This window comes from Propithecus coquereli, unplaced genomic scaffold (assembly GCF_000956105.1).
Source record: "Propithecus coquereli isolate 6110/MARCELLA unplaced genomic scaffold, Pcoq_1.0 Scaffold301, whole genome shotgun sequence".
NCBI classification, from domain to species: Eukaryota; Metazoa; Chordata; class Mammalia; order Primates; family Indriidae; genus Propithecus; species Propithecus coquereli.
This window is the reverse complement of record NW_012148631.1, coordinates 3,597,873-3,619,202: the sequence shown is the minus strand read 5'-3', so window position 1 is coordinate 3,619,202 and position 21,330 is coordinate 3,597,873. Positions and strand designations below refer to the sequence as shown.

General features: G+C 49.5%; 1 protein-coding gene across 1 annotated transcript in view; it reads left to right on the top strand.

Annotated features, from left to right (window-relative positions):
* Window positions 1-21,330, top strand: part of SH3PXD2B (SH3 and PX domains 2B) — a 99,855-nt gene that overhangs the window by 59,269 nt on the left and 19,256 nt on the right. Inside the window, exons 5-8 of the mRNA XM_012649703.1 lie at window positions 1,284-1,375; window positions 7,889-7,914; window positions 16,157-16,291; window positions 19,914-20,018. Coding sequence (XP_012505157.1) covers window positions 1,284-1,375; window positions 7,889-7,914; window positions 16,157-16,291; window positions 19,914-20,018 — 358 coding nt within the window. The remainder of the gene's footprint in view (window positions 1-1,283; window positions 1,376-7,888; window positions 7,915-16,156; window positions 16,292-19,913; window positions 20,019-21,330) is intronic.

Genomic DNA, 21,330 nt, shown 5'->3' with positions numbered 1-21,330 from the left:
TTTGTCTCTCCGTTGGTCCATCTGAGCCCAGTACTGCTGCAGGTTGGCATATCACTTTGGGAGTAGGTGGTGAGCTTTTAAGGGCTGGTTATATAGAAAATGCAAGACATGTCTCTTCCACCCTAGATCCCCAACTCAGGCTCAGCTCGGTGAAAAGGCACATGAGAGGCAACAGGAAACTGAGGCCTTCTAGGAGAAAACAGAGTCCTGGCTCACTGCAGAGCATGCACCAGTGGGCTGATATGGCTGGCAGAATCACCTATGCAATTTATACATATGCCCGTGCACACTGCTCATGCAGGTGTTTGTAATAAAATGTATGCAGGAACCAACTCTAGTACACTGGGATCTGCATCCCCATCACCCCAGCCCAGGACCTGAGCCAGAGGGGGCGTAAGTAAATATTTGTTAAACTGAGCCGTTAATTCATTATGGAAACATGTCTGAGTTTCAAATCCTTTAATGAGCAGGATATACCCTGTACTTGTACTTGGCACAGAAACTGTTGCAGTGCTGGGCCCAAAGAAAATGCCTGTTCAATCATTGAATGAATACTTGTTGGTAGATAAACTGGCACAAGTGCCTAGTCCCACTTCGTGCCCTCCACCTACCTCCCCATCCAGCCCATCAGCACAGTCGAAGGTCTTTCACACCCTCTCCAGTGAGCCACTGAGGCAAGTTAAAATGGAATTGGCCAGTGGAAGAGGCCAGATACTTCAGTTCCTCATTAACCTGGAGACCTCTAACCTCTATCCAAATCGTGAAACAGTCCCTTCACCTTAATGCCTCAGACTCATGAGTTAAGACACATAGGTAAGCATGTTAGAAATAACCTAAATGTTTGCCAGTAGGCAACTAGTTGAATAAAGTATGATACATCTGTACAATAGACCCCCTGTATCCAGTATAGATGATTTTGTAGAACAGTAATGAAATGACATGAAGTTGACAATTTATTGTTAAGTAAAAGCATCAGTTTACAAATAGCATGTACAATATGGTCTGATTTTGTCTAAATATGTGCATATTATTTGTCCAAATATGGCTATTATATATATGCGTGTATATACATACATAGTATGTGGGGGAACTTTGCAGAAATGCACGTTCTCAGGTCCCTCTGCGGCCCTGCTGAATCAGAAACTCTGGGCTGGGGCCTGGCCGTCTGGGTCTTCAGCAAGCCCTGCAGGCGATTGCGGTGCTATCCGAGTTTGAGCACCACTGGCGTGCAGCATTCCCGACACCCTTTCCTTCCTTTGGGCTCACCCGTGTCTCTTCCCCAGGCTCTGATCCAGCTGCCCCCCTACATCTCTCAGTGCGATGAGGTGCTGCAGTTCTTTGAGACAAGACCTGAGGACCTGAATCCCCCAAAAGAGTAAGTAGGTTTGGGGGCTTCCCCAGATGATGCCCCACAGCCCTCCCTCCTGCCAGTCCAGCCTCCTGCAAGCAAAGCAAAGTGGAACTCAGAGTAGGTTTCGGTGCTTGAGCCCCACAAGACCACACTTGGCTTGGCCTTCACATCTCTGCAAGTGGATAGTGATCGTCCTGTTTGACAGGTGAAGGGAGCTGGCTGAGTGCCACTCCTGTAATCCCATAGTACTCTGCCTTTGCCACAGCACTTTTCAAAGTGTGTTGGAACAGGGCGGACTATGAGCCTGGGAGTAGATTCCTCTTGGTGTCTCTTCCGCAGAGGTAGGCGTGCTCAGGAACCGTTAGGGATGTGAATGAATGAGTGACAGAGACCAGCACAAGGTCCCCTTGCTGGTGAGTGACAGGGCGAGGGTTTGATCCTGATCAGCCAGGCTCCAGAGCTGTCCAGGATGTGCCCTGCCTCCCTGCCGCTCCTCCCCCGGTGGACAGGCAGCACCCCCAGATGCCTGTCACTGCACAGCCGGCAGCCCCAGCCACACAGGGACACGACACAGAACCCAAACACCGCCTGCCTGCCCGCACCAACAGCCCTGCCAGCCCAAAACACTGGCATGCACGTGGCGCCTTGGGGAAAGAAAGAAGGGGTCTGGCTGGCGGAGCAATAGCAGCGGAGAAAGGAGGAGCCCAGGCCCAAGTGCTGGGGCCGTCCTGGGGTCACAGAAGCGAGAGCCGGCAGAGTTTGGGGTCCATTTGGGTGCTCTCAGGAAGGGCTGGAAAGTGCCAGGCAGGCTCTGTGACAGACACAGAAACTGCTGCTCTGAGCTCTGGGCTTGCTGGTAGCCACAGTCAGCAGTCACAAGCAAGGCCTGGCTTTGCTAAACAGTCACAGCGAGGAGGGTGTGGCGGGTAGTGTGAGACACACACCGCTTTTTGGAAATGAATCTGTCGAAGTCACAAAACTTATAAGGAGAAAGCATCAAAGAATTTTAACAGGAGCAGGCAGGCCCTTTACATGTGTATACACACACACAGCAACATCCAGAATCAAGTTCAGAGGTCATAGACCTCTGAGTTGATCACTCAAGACTAATGACTTGACTAGCACACGGATGTAAACTTCCTGCAATGAATATCTTCCAATAAATACCATCCCCGTGACATTTTCTCATGGCGGGCACGCACAGAAGCATGTGGCATTAGAATTAGGAAGGCTTTCCATAAGAGACAACGGTAAACCTTTCGAATCAGATCGTCACAAGAGAAAGTCTTGCCAACATAGGAGCCAAGACATGGTTTCACAAATTAAAATAAATAAAGATACAAAATAAGTATAAATCTGATCATATTGGGTGTTCGGCCCATGCTGGCTAATGTTTCTGTTCTTGGTATCTTTAGCATCTGTGTCTGGTGAACGTTTCCCAACTTTCATCAACATCACGAGACAGGATAGAATATTCCCAAAGCACCTTTGTCTGCGGTCCTCCTGGGCTTTCAGGATTAAACTGCCATCCAGGCTCATAATCTCTGGCTTCAGTTACAATTTCTAGACAAGGTTAATCAAAGAATATGGAGCTTATCATGTTCAGTTTCCACTTCATTCTCTCACAAAACCGCCAGATTAAAAACTGTCGTGCCCATTTTACAGATGAAGAGCTGAGGCTCAGAATAATATTAATGAAAGAGATGCACAGCTTAGAAGTGGCGGTGAATTTTCTCCAGGTCCGCCTGATCTGTGCCTGAGCGCTGTGCAGCCTCCATGCGTGTGTGTGTGTGTGTGTGTGTGTGTGTGTGTGTGTGTGCATGTGCGTGCATGCATGTGCGCACTTCCCACACAGCGGACAAGACCTACTTAATAGAAAAGAGCCTGGGTTCGGAATTGGGTAAAAATCCCGCCTCTACCGCTCCTGCGCAGTGTAGCCCTGGGCCCCCCCCACTTTGCCTCTGGCTCTGATTCACTCCATTGTGGAAGGGGAGGGAACAGCAAGCAGTACTTTAGGGTAACCGTGAGGACGCAATGACTGCCGTAGGGAAAAATTCTAGGAATACACCAGCTGCTCCAAAAGTGGCGCCCACGGTGTTGTTCCTCTCTGGATGCCCAGATCTTGCTGCTTCATTCCAACACCACTTCTGCAGAGCTGATCAGGATGCCTGGCTCGGTACACCCCAGCAGGGAGAACGGCGTGACCGCTGTCTTAGTCACTTGGGGCTGCTGTAACAAAATACCACAGGCTGGGCGGCTTAAACGACAGAAATGTATTTCTCACGGTTCTGGAGGCTGGAAGTCCAAGATCAAGGTGCCAGCCGTTTCCGTGCCTGGCAAGGGCCGCTGCCTGGTTCACAGAGGGTTGCCTTCTTGCCGTGTCCCCGCGCGGCGGGAGAGAAAGAGAGGAAGCCAGCTCCTTCCCGTCTTCTTATAGGGGCGCCAATCCCACAATGGGGGCTCCACCTAGTCACCTCCTGGAGGCTCCATCTCCATTACCACCGCTGGGTTTTGAGGAGACACAAACATTCAATCCCTAGCAGCCACTTTCGAGCTGGCTGAGCTGGGGCAGGTTGTTTCCTGCTCCTGTGCCTCAGTCTCCTCTCGTATGAGCTGGGCCCGGCGACACCTCCTGCACAACACTGCTTGGGAAATGCAACGAGGTGAGGCATAGAAAAGCACTTGGGTGCGCTCTGCAGCTTGCTCTTACTGCCCAGGGCAGAAGGAAGGAGGCCACCAGCCACCAGAGGAGCGCTGATCTCGACGTGTGTCCTCGGGCTGCTGGGCAGATGCTTTTCTGCTGCATCCTCGTGTCCCGGAGATCTTGACTTTGGGGGCATCATGAGCCACGCAGAGATTCCAATAAAAGCTTTCTTCCTTCTCCCTGGAAAAAGGCCCACAGTTTCAGAAGGTCTTTGCTTGTGCAGAGTCTCGTACATACGTGTACCTGAAGTTAACCGCAGCCCTGGCAGCCCTTCTCAATGTCAATGCTAGGATGCCTTTGGCCTCCCTCCTGGTGAGGGTGGGTGGTTGAAGTGGGTCCCCAGCCCCTGAGCAAGCTTCAGACCAACTTAGGGACACAGAGGGGAGAGAGCCAGGCCAGGGGCAGCCTGCTGTGCTTGGGAGGGTCACCTTCATTCAGGAAGGAAGGACACTCAGGGACACAGGGTGGAGCTAGCCCTCCAGGGGAGGTGGGAAGAAGGATAGGCTGTCTGGTGGCTTTATCGTGCTCTCTGGCTTCCTCTCTTGGGTGGCCAAGGCAGTAGTTGCCCCGCTTGCTCTCTGGCTTGGGCTTCTAGAAAAGCGCAGGGCCAGGAGCGCCAGCGTTGTTCATCCATTCAGCAAATAGGTATGGAGGGCTGGCCACCTTCTGCAGCGGTGGGAAGGCTGCGTGAGCACATGGCTACTCAGGCACACACACATGCACAAGTAGCGCACCCACTGAAAACGCGAAGCACGGCCTAGACTGTGCCAAAGAAAGCGCCACGTGACAGCTGGGGCAAGCTAACCTGCATCGAGCCGGAGTATGTGTGTCTGGTTCCAAGAGGCCACCTGGAAAGAAGCCGAAGGTTCCCATCTCTGCCCCTACCCAGCTGTTGGCCTTGGACAAGTGACTTGACTTCTCTGAGCTTGTTTCCTCATCAGTAAAGTGGATGTGGCTGCCTGGCTCACGGCGTGGTCGTGAGGACTAAGCAGCATCCTGCCCATGAAGGATGTTGTCTGGCACGTGGCAGGTGCTCGCCTGCTGATGCCTTCCTGTCTTAGGCCAGGCTTTTGAAGGGGAGGGAAGGAAGGAGGGTGGGAAGGCTGCCGAGGGCCCAAGGGGTGGCTCTGGGGCCACAGCAGGTGGTCTCAACCGGGCCCTGGCAGTTGGTTCAGGGAGTAAGGAACCTCAAGGGTGACTGCTTGTTGGTGTCTTGGTCAGGATCCTGAAGCTCATACCCAAGTTAGGGCTTGAGATGGAAACTGGGGGTCTTTTCTAGACGGTTTTGAGGTGGGGAGATGGTGGGTTCCCACTGGCGGTGTTAGAGAAGGTTTTTTGCCACTGTGAGCAGGAAAGCTTGGGAACATACCAAGTGTGTCACAGCAAGAAGATAAGTGTTTGCTTGAGCCTGTGCATGCAGCCGCTGCTTGAACCCAAGAGCCCCTGTCGCCCCACTCCCCTGTTCCATCTGGGACCGTGGAAGCAAGTAGCACGGGTGCATGGCCCAGCAGGAGCCTGGGACTTGAAGTAGCACAGACCGTGGCTTAGGTCACAGGCCTGGATGGCAGCTCTGGCAGCTGCTGCTCTGTGTAGAAGCAGCCTGGAGGGACCTAGGGTAGGGCGTCTCGGAGTGGCAGCTAAGAGGGAAACTTTACCCACAGGATAGTCCAGGGTTGTGGTCGGGAGAGTGGGCTGCAGCCAGACGTCCCGGGTTCCAGTCCTGGGCAAGGTCCCTCACCTCCCTGGGCTTTAGTGTCTCCATCTGGGAAATGGAGGAACTCTCACAGGGCTGTGTGAGGATTCAGTGAGTCAGTCTAGGTCTAGCATCCTGACCAGGACCCAGTGGGTGCCCGTGAAGGTGAGCTAGGGTATTCCACTCTGACCCTTGCCCTTCCCGGGGCTGCGAAGTTCAACCTCGCTGATGTCACGCCCGGCCGGAGGACATCACCATCAGCCAGCCCGGCTCCAGGCCAGGCTGTGCCACTCCCTCCAGACACACAGGAGGGCAGCCCCAGGCTCCTGGGCTTGGCTCAGCTCCCTGCCTTCCCTGAGCTTGCTCTGAAACCTTATTACGTGGTGGTTAAAAGCCCAGACATCGAATAGATATTTCTCCAAAGAAAATGCACAAATAGCCAACAAGCATATGAGAAGATGCTCAGCATCATTAGCCACCAGGAAATGCAAATCCAAACTACGACGAAATATCAGTTCACGCCCACTGGAACAGCTATAATCAAAAAGATTATACACGTGTTGTCCAAGATGTGAAGATGTTAGAACCTTCATGCATTGCTCATGGGAATGTAAAATGGTGCACCCACCGTGGATGTCAGTCCAGCAGTTCCTCGAAAAGTTAAACCTAGAGTTACCATATTCCCTGGCAGTGTAACCAAGAGGAATAAAAATACATGTCCATACAAAAACTTGCATACAGATGGTCATAGAAGCCTTATTCATAACAGCCAAAAAGTGGGAACAACCCGAAGTCCAGTAGCTTGATAACAGGCAAATAAATTGTGGTCTGTCCATACAGTGGAATATTATTTAGCAACAAAAAGGGATGAAGTGCTGATAAGTGCTACAACCGTGAACCTCAAAGACATGACGCCAGTGAAAGAAACCAGTCCCAAAAAGCCACATACTGTATGATTCCGTTGATAGGAAATGTCCCTGACAGACAGATCATTAGAGGCAACAAGCAGATGAGTGGTGGCCAAGGGCTGGGAGGAGAGAGAATGGGGAGTGACTCCTGACGGGAACAGAGTTTCATTTTGGGGTGACGAAAATGTCCTAGAATTAGATAGTGGTGATGGTTGCACAACCTTGTGAATATACCACAAAACCAGTGAATTGTGTACTTTTAAAGGATGGGTTTTGTGGTATGTCAATTATATCTCAATTTTTAAAAAATTAGTTCAGGTACAGACTGTGCTACTTTCTAGCTGTGTGACTTTGGGCAAGTTATTACACTAAACCTCTCTGTGCCTCATTATCCTTATCTGTAAAATGGGGATAAAACTAGTACTTATTTCCCAGGGTTATTGTGAATACTGAGTAAGTGAACTAAACACAAGTGCACTAAATGTGTCTAGCACTAGCAGGGTACTGGCACAGGGTAGTACCATTCGGTAATTATTAGCTAATGCTACTGTTACCACAACCCATCCACTGGAAACTTCATTACTAATGAGATAATTCACTTAAAAGTACTTTGTAACCCCTGATTTGTGATACTATATTTGTAACACAATTATGTTTATAAACTCTGGAATGGTCTGACCAATGCAAGGGAGGCATTATTCGTTATTTCCTGTGACTTCTAGCCCGTAGCAGTGTCTGTCCTGTCACCACTAGGGAGATGTGCTATGTTCACTGCTACCCAGACTTCTACCCAGTTTTAGTGTGCTCCCCTCGCCAGTGACTGCCAAGCACTTTCTGCTCCTTATCTACGGCTTAGTGGACCCTGAGAAGTGGGGCAGGCACCTCTGCCCTGCCTGAGAAGGTAGGTGTCAGGCCTGGTGCAATATGGTGGCCTAAGTCTTGTTCTCAGACCGCGTAGCCCCCTTCAACTCCTCCCCAGGGCCCTCCACTCTGCAGATAAATGGAGACACCGTCCCCAGGGCATAGAGCACTTTTCAGGCAAAGGGAGAAAATGAAGAGGAACTCTTTTCTTTTTAGGAAGTCTAGGTCCCTGGGGCTGGCCTGGGTTTTATTCAATCACTGACAGTGTTGTGGGGGGTGGGGAACCTCAGTTCCCTAGTGGAGTAATTCATGTCAATCCACACAAAGTACTGACTCACTACTCTTCCCTTCCCGCTTTCTTTCCCATACAGGGAGCACATTGGGAAAAAGAAATCTGGTAAGAATATTTTCCATTTCTTCTCTTCATTCAGTGTTCAGCATACTCCTACTGAGCACCTACTGTGCGCCAGGCCCTGCGATCCACACTGGGGATACTGTGGATGATGGATGGATGGATGATGGATGGATGGGTTGATACCCTGTTTCCCAAAAAAAGGATTTGAGGTTGTTTCATCCTATACCAAAAAAATTACAAAGTGGACAGACTTACTCTCCTTCCCCGAGAATGCCTTCATGAAGCAGGGGCGACAGACCTCTTCCTAACCGTGCTGTACGGAGTTAAATGCCTTTGATCCACTTGATACAAAGTGATGGGGTAGCTCCGAGCTAACAGCATTCTTCCCAGGTATTGGGAGGGGGTCAGAAAGGAGGGACCCTGGGCCCTGAAGCATGAACAGGAGCTTTGCATGCAATGAAGGACATTCTGGGCTGGGGGTACAGCTGAGGCATGAGCTGCGTGGCAGGAATGTCTGGTGGGTTTGGGCCTTACCCATTTGACATGCTCGGCACCAGGCCCAGCCACTGTGCGTCCTTCCATCAGCCACTGTTCTGGGCAATGACAGATACAATGTCAAGCAATTCCTATGCTCACTTTTACTCGCCCTAAAGTAAATTATCTTCCTTCCTAACAATCTTTCCATTCCCTGGATAACACAACTGTTCTATCAAAAGCAGTTGTGGAAAACGAGAAGGTGGGAATTTGAGTACGCAGAGGAATGATTGAGTTCTCGCCTGCGGTTTATAAATTTTGATTAACAACAGCCCAAGTTTTTCTTCCTGCTACCCAAAATCCTCCTCCTCATCTGCAAGGGCCTGGCCCATACCACATCTGGAGCCAATGTGGTCTTCGCAACTTCCAGAATTCTAAGGTCTTTAATTTCCTACTATGCCGGGAGGTTTGAAGGGGTTGATGAGGATAAGGGTGGGGGTAGGGGGGACTTGGAAGCAGAGATCCCAGAAGTGAAAAAGGATGCCTCCTCTCATGGGCCTCAGTTTCCTCATCTGTAAAATGGGGATAATCATAGCAGTCTGCCTCATAGGATTATTACAGGATTTATAATAATGTGTGTAAAGCACTTAAAACAGTGCCCAGCACGTTGTAAGTGATAAACGCTTGGTGCTATTTTTATTACACCTGCTACTAATATTTGAAGCACATGGGTGTCCCTGACCAGCATCAGTAGGAATTCCAAGTTCAAAGGCTCCAGTACCTTTACTACCCCTGGGTGCAGGGCCTGTGGTCAGCTTTATGGGCCCTGAGGCCATTCTTGGAGGGAAGAGTAGAGAGGAACTGGGCCTCTTTGCCTCAAGGTTTGGTGTCTGGAATTAACTCTGACCTTTTCCCAGCCCGTCTGTTTACAGCTCTACTTTCTAGTTTAATAGGTAGTAGCCAAAGCCATGGCATCCTGCTAAAGCTGCAAATAGTTCTGGAGCCGCAGGGATAATTATATGTTTCTTAGAAAAGCGGAGAGAAGAGGAGCTGCCACTCCAGGGCTGGCAGAGCTTCTGGTTTTGAGTGTGCAGAGACTTTCCCTGGAAGGAACGGGTGTGGGAGGGGAGGGAAGAGAGGAAAGAGACGGCTCTGGTTTGTGAAAAACAAAAGTGTCCGGTTGGAACCGGCTTGATGAGAGGACTTGTCTGGAAAAGAGAGAAGAAGCCCTAATTTGTGGTGACCACTGTTGTATCATTCACCTGCAATGATGGGGGACGGATTTATTTATAGTTCAACTGAGTGGAAAATAGCATCTTTTTTCATTCAAACTAAGAGCCCATGCTGGGATTAGCCTTATTTTTTATCTGACCTTTGAACACCTCCTGTATTTTAGAATCAGCCTTTTTGATTGAATTCTAAAGGGATTTAAGGTTGACAGACTTAACTCCTGAGACCTCTGTGCCAGAACTCTGAGGCGGAGAAGGCTTATCTGTCTCTGGCATTTCCCAGTTATGACTGGCTGTCTGGCTCCTGCAGACTTTGGCTAATGTGGTCTCAAATTCTGCTCATCCTGCAGAAAAAAGAGAGTCTTCTCACCAAAAGTCAACAGATCATCTGGTTATTTGAGGAATATCTTTCTTCCTGATTTTTCCACCCTTTACTTAGTTAAGGGTTCTCTTGTTTAGTGACTCTTTCAGCAAGATTAGCAGTATAGTGAATTTCTGGAAGGAAAATTGCACTCTACTCATCATTTTAAAAATCCAAGACATGTTATCATGAAGAAAAAATACCCAAATAGAAAACCGTTGTGGTAGATTAGGCACTATACCCCTTGAGAATATTCGATAGCACTTAATAATAAAATCACCCTTCCACTGTCAAGTTTCCTCCTTTCTCCTGACTGCTTTCTTTTATATTTCCTGCTGGACCAAAAGAATTATATTCCTTGCCTAAGCATCCTTGGATTTCATGCTTGGCAACTCCTACAACTTAGCTGCCTGCCTTCATTTTTAGATATTGCAATTGGTATGCCTTGTAGAGCTTGGCTGCAATATCACCCTCCACCAGTAGGTGTCTTCGCCTCACCAAACGGTCTGAAGCCTAGTTTGAGACGGCTGGTGGATCAGATGAATGAACTTTCTTCATCCCTTTCAGTAAGTTGAGTACTCTGAGTAAAATGAAAGCAACTTGCTCTGAAAGAAACTGGTGCTGAAAAAGCAACTTTGTGTACTCTGAACCACTCATGACAGAGAATTACAGTCTAAAAGCTACTGCCATGGAAAAACAACAAGGAGGCGGTAGGGTCAGCCCTGGCCCTAGAGCGGGTCTGGGGGAAAGTTCCAGCCCTGAGCCCTGTGCCAGTCCCTCCTCTGCTCACGCCAGCCCAGAGTGCCAGCCCACAGCTCTCTCTCCTGCCCAATTCCTGGCTTCGTGTCTTGCTCACAGCAAGGCTTATGATTCCCTGCTTCTGTCACTGCTCAGAGTTTTGCCAAATCCCACTGGCAGACTAGTTAGGAGAGTCAGTGCAGAAATAAATAGACCAGTGTGTTCGTTAGAGCCTGAAACTTATCTGTGGTACGACCGGGCCACCGCCAGGTGTTAAAACTAGGCAGCAAGGGTTGAACTTCTTGGACAGTTACGTGACTTAACTGGATCCACACTGAACCAAACCCTCTATTCTTACTTATAAGCAAGAAAGAGTAATCTTCAGTTGTCCATAAGATGGACAGCTGCCGGCACTGTGTGCTCTTAAGAGGAGGCCTGGAGCCTTGTACAGAGCAGGAAGGGTTTCTAGAAGTCTCCATTCATCCTTTGTTCTCTCACCCCACAAATGTCTATTTAGCACCTGTGCTAGATGCTGAGTGAACAAGACAGACTTGTTCTTCAGTATTTATTATTATTCATTCAGTATTTATTAAACATGTACTATGTGCCTGGCAATGCTCTAAGTCCCCAGGTGGGAAGTATTCTCACAATCTGGTAGAAAAGACAGATGTATAAACAAAATAAAATGTGAGGGAAGGCATTTTAATTCTCCCTGAGATAGGAAGTCATTTAAAGCTGAGTTGTAAAATATTCATTCTTTCATACAAAAAAAATTTTTTTGAGACAGGGTCTCACTTGTCACCCGGGCTGGAGTATAGTGGCACAATCATAGCTCACTGCAGCCTCCAACTCCTGGGCTTGTGCACCCCTCCCACCTCAGCCTCCCAAGTAGCTAGACCACAGGTGCACCACCCACACCACCATGTACCTGGACCTTTTTTTTTTTTTTTAGAGAAAGGGTCTCACTATATTGCCCAGGTTGGTCTCAAACTCCTGGCCTCAAGCGATCCTCCCACCTCAGCCTCCCAAAGTGCTGGGATTACAGGCATGAGCCACCCGTACCTGAACAATTCAAGTATTTATTGAGCCCTGGTAGGTGCCATCCATGTTCTAGGCCAGGGGTTGACAAACTTTTTCTCTAAAGAGCCAGATAGTAAATATTTTAGGCTTTATAGGTCACATACAGTCTCTGTTATTACTATTATACTACTAATAATAACTCTTTCTCATCCTCTCATTCTCCTTCTTTACAACTCTTTAAACTATAAAAAATATTCTTAGGTCCCCCCACACTAACACAGAATGGGCCTGTGAGCTTTAGACAGTGTGAGTACAGCAGTAGACAGGAGACTGTGCCTGCCCTCGGGGGGCTTCTCATCTGGAGTAGGAAAATAGACAGCAAGGGTGCAAGGATTATAGATATACATAATCCATGATGGTTGGGTTTTTTTAAACTGCTATGCAAGAAATAAAACTGAGTGAGCTAGGACAAGGCCTTCGGGGAAGGTCTCATCAATAAGATGCCTCTTGAGCAGGCACCTGAAGGAAGGGAGGGAAGAAGCTATGTGGAAATCTGGAGAGGACTGTCCCCAGCAGAGGAACAGCAAAGGCAGAATTCCCTGATCTAGGAACAGGCTTTGCGTGACAGAATAGCGAAGAGGCTACTGGCCAGAGCATGGTGACCCAAGGTATATGGGTGAATCGCGTTTGACTGCAAGTGGCAGAAAATCCAAAATAATTGTGGCTTAAACCATCTAATATTGTTTCTTCGTAGTTCAAACCCCAAAGATAGTCCAGGAACATAGAGTGTTCAGTGGTAGCAGAAATCCAGGATCCTATCTTACCGCTCTGCCATACGTGACCAGCACTCCTAAGGTTTCCTTATGGCTCACGACGGCTGTTGCAACGCCAGCCATCGCATTCACGTTTCAGCCAGCAGTGAGGAGTAAAGGGTGGAATAGGACCAGTTCCCTCCCCTAAGCTCTCTTACCAAGCATTTGCACACAATTCCACTCACATCCCACTGGCTAGAGCTTACTCACATGACCACTCCCAACTGTAGAGGAGTCTTACTCCAAGTGGCCCTGTTCCCCTCCAGAAACCAAGAGTTCTCTTAGCACAGAAGAAAACCAGTGGGGGATAAGTAACCCTCTGAGCCACATTGGCGAGAGTGGAGGAGTTGAGGTCTAATAAGTTATCAGAGGCAGTTGAGGCAGGGCGCTGTAGGACACTGGGGCTTTTCATGAGCAAGGGGAGGACCATTGCAGGGCCTTGACCTTTGAGAAGCATGACCCAACACGCCTTTGAAAAGGATCGCTGTAGCTGCTGTGTCGAGAACAGATTGCAGGGGTCAAGACTGGCCGCAGGGAACCGGTTAGGAGGCTAAGAATAGGTGGTTCCCGTTAGAAGGCAGAGGAAAAGGGGAGACATCCCAGGCAGAGAAGACAGCCTGTGCAAAGATATCTTCACGCTTTGCAGGTGCTCCAGGATAAAGTGGCCAAAAGACAAGGGTAGAAAGGCAAGCTGAGTCCAGATTGTGGTGAACCAAAGAGCACTGGGAAGCCATGGCAGGTGCTGAGCAGGGAGTGGCATGATCAGAGTAGCGTTTTTGAGCAAGAACTCTGGCTGCAGTATATGGAGGGCAGACTGGAGGGGGAGGACAGAGACCAGTTACAGGTGTCTTCCTCCCCTCTTCGGCCCCAAGAAAGCCCCTCTCAGACCATGGTGCAGAGGATGTGGCTGAGCGAGGACACCGTGAAGCTGAGTGGTAGAAAGTTCACGTGCATGAAAGCTGTGGCTCCATGAGGAAGAGTCCGCATAGCCACCCCCGACCTCACACCAGCCTCTGACTGCCTGTCATCTTGAGGCTAGAAGGAAGTCGGCCTTGCTGCCTGACCTTGGGGCAGGTGGCAGGTGAGGAGGGGGCTGATAATAGGGCAGATAACACTTGCAGTACACAGAGAAATGGGGTGCAGCCTGACCGGACCCTGGGGTGGCCACAGCAGGCCTCACCGTCCTCCTTCCCCAGCTTCTCTTTCCTCACTGCCACGCCCTGCCACGCTGGAGAGCCCAGAGCCAGGTCGACAGGGTCTGGCTTTGTCAGTAACCAGCTGTGTGACTCAAGGCAAGTCACTTAATATCTCTGAGCCTCCACTTTCTTGTCTATAACATAGGGAAGGCAGGACCCACCTCCCGGGCAGTGTGTGGTCTGTGGTAGGTACTCATTCGAGGCTGCTTCTCTCCCAACCTTCTGAACCGTGATCAGCATCTTCTGTTCCTTCCCTCCTCTCTCTTTCTCTGTTCTCTTCATGCTTTCTCTGCGCAGGATGCAAGCGGGGGCATGGCCAGAGCACAGTCACACAGCCAAGCAGCAGCGCCCTTCACCTAGCTACACTGCCCTTATCTGGGTTTCCACATCCAAAAATTCCAACCACACGGTTCTAACAGAGGGCTTCTGTGCTGCTTCTGGATGCCAGAGGCTGGAGTGCAATGGCACGCTGGTAGATACTTAACAACCATTCTCTCATGCAAAAGCCTGCTTTGTGGCATTTACCAATTTCTGTGGTGTAAATACTCCCACCACGGCCAATTCGGAGCTACCAACACGACGCCACCCAGCGCAGTTGGGAAGAGATGCACAAAGTCAGCTCAATATGACGTGGCTCTTGCCCACTGTCTCGCTACCAGGTGTATCTGGACACAGAAATGGGAGGTGTCCTTGATATTCCAGTGGTTCATGGAAACCACAGGAAAGAACGTTTTGAATCAGGACTTTCAGAATAAAACAGGGCCCGGGGGTCACAAGAGTCCAGCCACCCTCCCACCATGTTCAGCCTGCTGTTATAAAAGTCACTCAGCTGTCCCCTTCTCTTTGGCGCCTCTGAACTCAGGTGTCCCTGGAGTTTAAATCACCTGTGTTCTGTGGCATCTTTCATTTATGTGTCAGATACGTCTTAGTGCTTAGCCAGGGCTGCACAACTCCCAGGGAGCCGTCCACACTGAATCCTGTGGAAACGGCCTCCCTGGGGCCGCTGTCCCCTCCATTCTCCCCTGCCCTGGTCCAGAGCCGCTGCCACCTCTTGCCTGACAACTTGATGACCTCCACCTGGTCTCTTGCTTTCTTTCTGGCCAGCCTGTCCGTTCTTTACCTGGCAGCCAGAATTATCTTTCCGAAGATGCAAATCTTATCTTGTCATTCCCTCTTTTTTTTTTTTTGAGGCAGAGTCTCACTCTGTTGCCTGGGCTAGAGTGCTGTGGCGTCAGCTTAGCTCACAGCAACCTCAAACTCCTGGGCTCAAGCGATCCTCCTGCCTCAGCTTCCCGAGTAGCTGGGACTACAGGCACGTGCCACCATGCCCGGCTAATTTTTTTTCATATATATATTTTTAATTGTCCAGCTAATTTTTTTCTATTTTTAGTAGAGACGGGGTCTCGCTCTTGCTCAGGCTGGTCTCGAACTCCTGAGCTCAGACAATCCACCCGCCTCGGCCTCCCAGAGTGCTAGGATTACAGGCGTGAGCCACCGCGCCTGGCCATCATTCCCTCTTAAAACCCTTAATTGACTTTGTACTTTAAGATTAAAACAATACAAGCTTCTTAGCTTGCCCTGAAGGCCCTGCCTGATCCGACCCACGCCCAGCTCTGAGACCTCACTTCGGACAACTCTTTCCAGGGGCTTCAGCCCCCCGGCCTCCTTCCAGTTCCGAAGGCCCCCAAGCCCTTTCCCCTCTCAGATCTGCCTGTACCACTCTTCCCCCATCCCCTCCCGTCTCAGGTCCCTGCTCTATGTCACCTTAGGGGGATCTTGCTGACCGCCCCATTTAATACACAATTCTCTTTCCCATTCTTTCTCTGTCCTGGCCTCCTGGTTGTCTCCAGCAATTCATTTATTACAAGCTAGTGCTTATGCAAGTCTGTGTACTTCGATCACATGTACTTGTGTATGTGTCTGTCTCCCTGACTAGATTGAGTTACTTCAGAGTGGGTGTCATGCCTGTTTAATTCACATTTGTACCTCTGGCACCTAATACGGTATCTGGAACATCACTTCACAGATTAATAGATGAGTGATTTTGGATGGATGATTAGGCGATTGCTGGATGGTGAATGGGTGTTTAGTTGGATAGATGATGGACGGATAGATGGTCAGACGGTTGGTGGATAGATGAATGGATGGATGGATGATGGTGGGTGGATGGAAGAATAGATATGAATGAATGAGCTTTCCCACTAGGCTGTCAGCTTCCTCGGGGCAGGTACCATATCTTAATCAACTCTGAACCCCCAGTGCCTGCACAGAACAAGCACTTGGTAAATTTTGGTGGTTCAGTGAGCGAATGAATAGGAGAACAAATGGCTGAGGTCACCCTTGAGACAAGTCCTATGACTGCTTCTTCCTCCTGTCCCACCTGGAGGTGGGTCAGGCTCATTCGTGCATGGATGGTGGCCGGATGTGATGTCTGATTACATTTCCTGTCCACAGGGGGTGACCCGACCTCGGTGGACCCCATGGTCCTAGAGCAGTATGTGGTGGTGGCCAACTACCAGAAGCAGGAGAGCTCGGAGATCAGCCTCAGCGTGGGGCAGGTGGTGGATATCATCGAGAAGAACGAGTCAGGTGAGCACCTAGACCACCTCCCTCACACACACTGTCACTGAGGCCTGGGACAGGAAACATTGGGAAACTCATGCACTGATATCGCCAATCCAGGCTGGCCAGATCCAGCTGAGGACCCCCGAGAAAGTGCCCCTGTTTGATCACAGTGCTCGAATGTCCCATGTGGTCGCAACTCTCCAGCAGCCTGTTGGTCAGCTGTTACCGATTTGTTCTGAGGTTCACATTTCATAAACGTTCCTTCTGGTTTTAAAGCATCTGGAGACAGAGTCAAGCATCCCACCGGAAGTTTGCTCTGTTGGTTTGCCTTTGACTACCCCCGGGAGTCTCTAAGAAGGCTCCGTGAGCTCTGGGCTCTGACAGGCAGGCGTACTCCCTGTCTGCTTGCCCCGCCTGCCCGTCACAGGGAACACTGGGCCCAGATGCCAGCTGGGTCTGGGAGAGCATAAGGTATGAGTAAGGCGCTGAGCCTGGATTTCCATCTGAACTCCACCTTTCACACCAACCCAGCTTGCTTCAGCATCTGACCCTCAGTTTTGTCATCTGGAAAATAAAAACTTCTGCTCTAAGAAGCTATTATAAGGATTAAATGAGATAGTATAGAGTGATTGCCTGAATCTGTGCTTGGCACACAGTAGGTACTAAAAAATTGCGGGTTTCCTTCCCTTATGGCTTCTTCGGCCCAGAGCACCCCCTGCACACCACTGAAGGCCTAGAGCGGGGAGCGTGGCATGCGCAGATGCTCTCTGGGAAAAAGCAACGTGAACCACTGGTTTCGCTGTGGGTAAAATGTGATGTTGGCCAATATCATTAGCAGGCCAATGTCTGTGACACCCCAACGACTAGTTAAGGTCCGAAGAGTAGGGGAAAGACGAAGTTTCCAGCATCATCTGAATCATGTTACCATTAGTCATGAGACCAGCGTCAGCCAACCAGACCTCCTAAATGACTCACTGTAGGAATTGTTATCCCTGCTTCACAACTGAGAAAAACAGGACTCCAAGTGACTCAGTCACTCACCCAGGATCTCACAACCAGTTGCGAAGCTGGAATTCCAAACCGATTCCAGCTGACCCTATGGCCTTGTGACTTTCTAATTCCAAGAATGTGTGTATACAGATTGTGCAGTGTGGTTGGGAAACACCATGGGGGCGTAAAGACAGGAGTGCCCACTGCTCTGGGCCCCCAGCTTGAGGGCAGTCAGGTAGGATGGGTTGCCGGAAGAAGAGTGGAGGCCAGGGTGGGGTGTCGGCACGTCCAGAGGGCAGCAAGAAGGTGGGGGGTGAGGGAATGGTCAAATCTTCAAGTAGCCAACAAAATGGCAACTTTTTTTTAAGTTATATTTTACCTGCCCAAATAATACGTGGATACATTCTTCTTAAAAGATTAATAATAAATCTATTTTTTCCACCAGTTTCAACCCTGACCCCTTTCCAAACCTTAGGATAGCCCTTCTTTTTTTTTTTTTTTGAGACAGAGTCTCACTCTGTTGCCATGGCTAGATAGAGTGTCGTGGCGTCATCCTAGCTCACAGCAACCTCAAACTCGTGGGCTCAAGCAATCCTTCTGCCTCAGCCTCCCAAGTAGCTGGGACTACAGGCATGCGCCACCATGCCCGGCTAATTTTTTCTATATATTTTTAGTTGTCTGATTAATTTTTTTCTATTTTTAGTAGAGACAGGGTCTCGCTCTTGCTCAGGCTGGTTTTGAACTCCTGAGCTCAAGCAATCCGCCCGCCTTGGCCTCCCAGAGTGCTAGGATTACAGGCGTGAGCCACTGCGCCCGGCCCCAGGATAGCCCTTCTTGATAATTTTGTATATATACATATACACACACACATATATATACCCTTACATACATATCTGTACACATACTTACACATATATACATATTTTGTGTGTGCATATATAATTTTGTGGGGTTTTTTAAGCCCAGTGGTATCGTTCTATACATTTTGATCTACAGTTAGCTTTTTTTTAGTCAACATGTAGCTCTTCTATACACTTTTTTTTTTTTGCCCCCTCCCCTCTTCCATACAACTTTTTAACATCAGCATAGTACTCGCTGCCTGAATAAGCCGTATTTGTCTCTAGTGTGAACAGGGCTTTGTATCTGTGTGCAAATCACTTGTTTCTTCAGATTAGATACTGAGAAGCGGAACGGCTGGGCCATAAGACACCCGCATTTGAAATGTTAGGATACTGCCAGGGTACCTGCTTCCAAAACAGCAGCTGCTCCAATCCGCTCTCGTCTAACAGTGTGCCAGGCATTAGTGAAATGGTTGAGAGCTCAGAGACAGCCTGGGTTCAAGTCCTGTCTTTGCCACTTTCTATCTTTGTGACCTTGGGACAGTCACTGAGCCTGTGCTTCCCCGTCTGCATAGTGGGGGCAGCGGTAGTGCGCCTCATGCAGCTGCTGCGAGGGTCCAGCCTCTCAGCAGGTGTGACGCACTCAGGACAGTGTCTGGAACATCATGGCTGTCGTCATCATTATGACAGTTTCCTTATCCCCATGCAAATATTTACAAACGCGACTCTTCAGGAAAGCATAGAACATACTTACTGATTTCTGGTTTTCCACAGGTTTAGCAGCCCCAGAGTTCGGTTCCTTCTCACTCACACACAGAGGTGCCAGTCACCATGACGTGCATTTTGGAACACGCCGTCAAGTCACGCAGAAAGTAACTTCCATTTCAGGAAGGTGGGGTGCAAAGGCCTCCCTGTAAGACCAGGAGGCTTGCTCGAGTCTGCTCCTTACTTCCTTCTCTGCTCTTTGGGGTCCCCAGGGCTTGGAGGAGTGTGATCTGGGGAGCGGATCCCATTTCTCCACGTATTATACAGAGCCCACTGGGCCCTGTGTATGCTTCCTCTTGCTGCTATGACAAATTACCACAAACATATTCCTCATCTTACAGCTGTGTAGGTCAGAAGTCCAGCATGGGTCCCACTGGCCTAAAATCGAGGTCTTGGCAGGGCTGTGGCCCTGGACGGGATCTATTCCTTTGCTCTTTCCAGCTCCTGCAAGTTGCCTGCGTTCCTTGGCTCGTGGCCCGTTCTTCCATCTTCGGAGCCAGTGATGTCGTATCTCTCTGTGTCCTTCCTCAATAGCTACATCCCGCGCTGACTTCTCCTCCCTCCCTCCTTCATTTTTAAGGACCCTTGGGGTTACATCGGCCCCTGCAGATAATCAGTGTCTCAGATAAGTTATTAGGGTAGAGCCCTCAGTATCAGACAGCCCTGGCACAAACTAGAGCTCTGCCGCAGGCTGCGTGAACTTGGACACGTTCGCATGCCTCTTGGAGCCTTGGTTTCCTCATCTGTGCAATGGGGATGATAATGTAAAGATCGTGGAAGATAATGCAAGTAAAATGATTGGTGCATTATACATGTCAGTAAAGATAGACATTCTTTATTCTCATCATTTGGGACAGCCTTTCTCTCCCCTGTCTCAGGCTTAGGAGAAAGTTTCTTGTTATCCTGTTTTTAGCAGTTAGCAGCCAACATTGGTAATTGTGTTCTACCTGTAAAATGGTAACTTTTCAGCCTTATCCTGAGCGTTAATTGATTGATATAGTGACCCCCACACTTGACCCGACTAACATCAGTCCACACTCTCGTTTCCTTAGGTTGGTGGTTCGTCAGCACCGCCGAAGAGCAAGGCTGGGTCCCGGCCACGTGCCTCGAAGGCCAGGATGGGGTGCAGGATGAGTTTTCCCTACAACCTGAAGAAGGTAGGAAGGGGCTCGAGCCTCCACTTGCTGGGGAGAACCTGTACATCACCCATACTGGGCTACCTCCTCCCTCATCTCTTCCTTTGGCCAGGGCATGGGATCAGGGTTAAGGGGCAAGCCCACCCTTTCTAGGGTCCTTTGGGACCCAACCTAGCTGAGCCTGGCCACAGCTGGGGCCCTAACGCCTTCATGGGACCCCAGGAGGCTCCAGCCTGATCCCTGCGAACACCTCACTATTCCTCTGCAGGGTTATTCTGGTGGCCACGATGCTGGAGTTGCTTCTGGCTCGTTTGTGAGACATTTGGCCCCGTCTGTTTGAAGACCTCTGCTTCCTCCGCTGGTTTAAATGGCCCTGACTGGCTGTCGCCCTCCACTGACCCCTCCACTCACCCACACCCATGCTCCTGCTGTTTTCCAGGGAACCTTCCCTACAAGTGTCCTCAAGGGTGGTTCCTGCTGTACCAGAAATACTGAGGCCTAACCAACCCCCTCCCCCTAGAACCAGTCCCAAAACTAGAGCATGAGTTCACCTTTGCTGATAAACAGGGGTTTTGGAGTCAGACAGACCTGAATTTTAATCTCAGCCATACCACTTGCTGGCTGGGTGATCTTGCACCAGTGGCTTGACCTTGCCACACCTCAGCCTCATCATCTAAAAATGGAAATGATGATACTTATATCATGGGATTTTCTAAAACATTAAATGAGATCCCACATGCAAAGAATCTAGAATAATAAATAACCAGGAACAATTACTATCATGTTAGCTATACCTTACCTAAGCTTTGAGGTTTTTTTGGCATTTAGTTGATTGTTTTGAGAAAGCACAAAGCTGCTTGAAGCATATATTTATGGGAAAAGAGTGTGAGAAGGGGATATTTCTGTGCTCAGAGGTTAGCAAAGAAGCTATATGTGGTTTTGCATTTAGTTGGATTATAGCCAACACCCCTCAGAGTAAAGCGTCTGGCTTTGCTCTGTGTTCATGAGGGATTGGGCTGACATGGGGGATTACAGGGAAGTGGGGGGCTAAGGGAAGCCAGAGCCCCCTCAGATGGGTAGTGGTGACCACCATGAGCACACGTCTGCCAGGGACGGATTATTAGCCCCATTTTACAGATGAGGAAGCAGGTTCTAAAAGGTAGGGAGACTTGCCTAGGGTCCCACAGCTAGAAGGTGGGAAAGCAACCACATTTTGCTGAGGGTCTGCACAGTTTTCTTCCCTCTCCCACGAGTAGTGCCTCTTGACAATCATGCTAGGAATCGAATTATGTCTGGTTGATGCCTCTTCACTCAAGTTCAGGGTTAATACTCA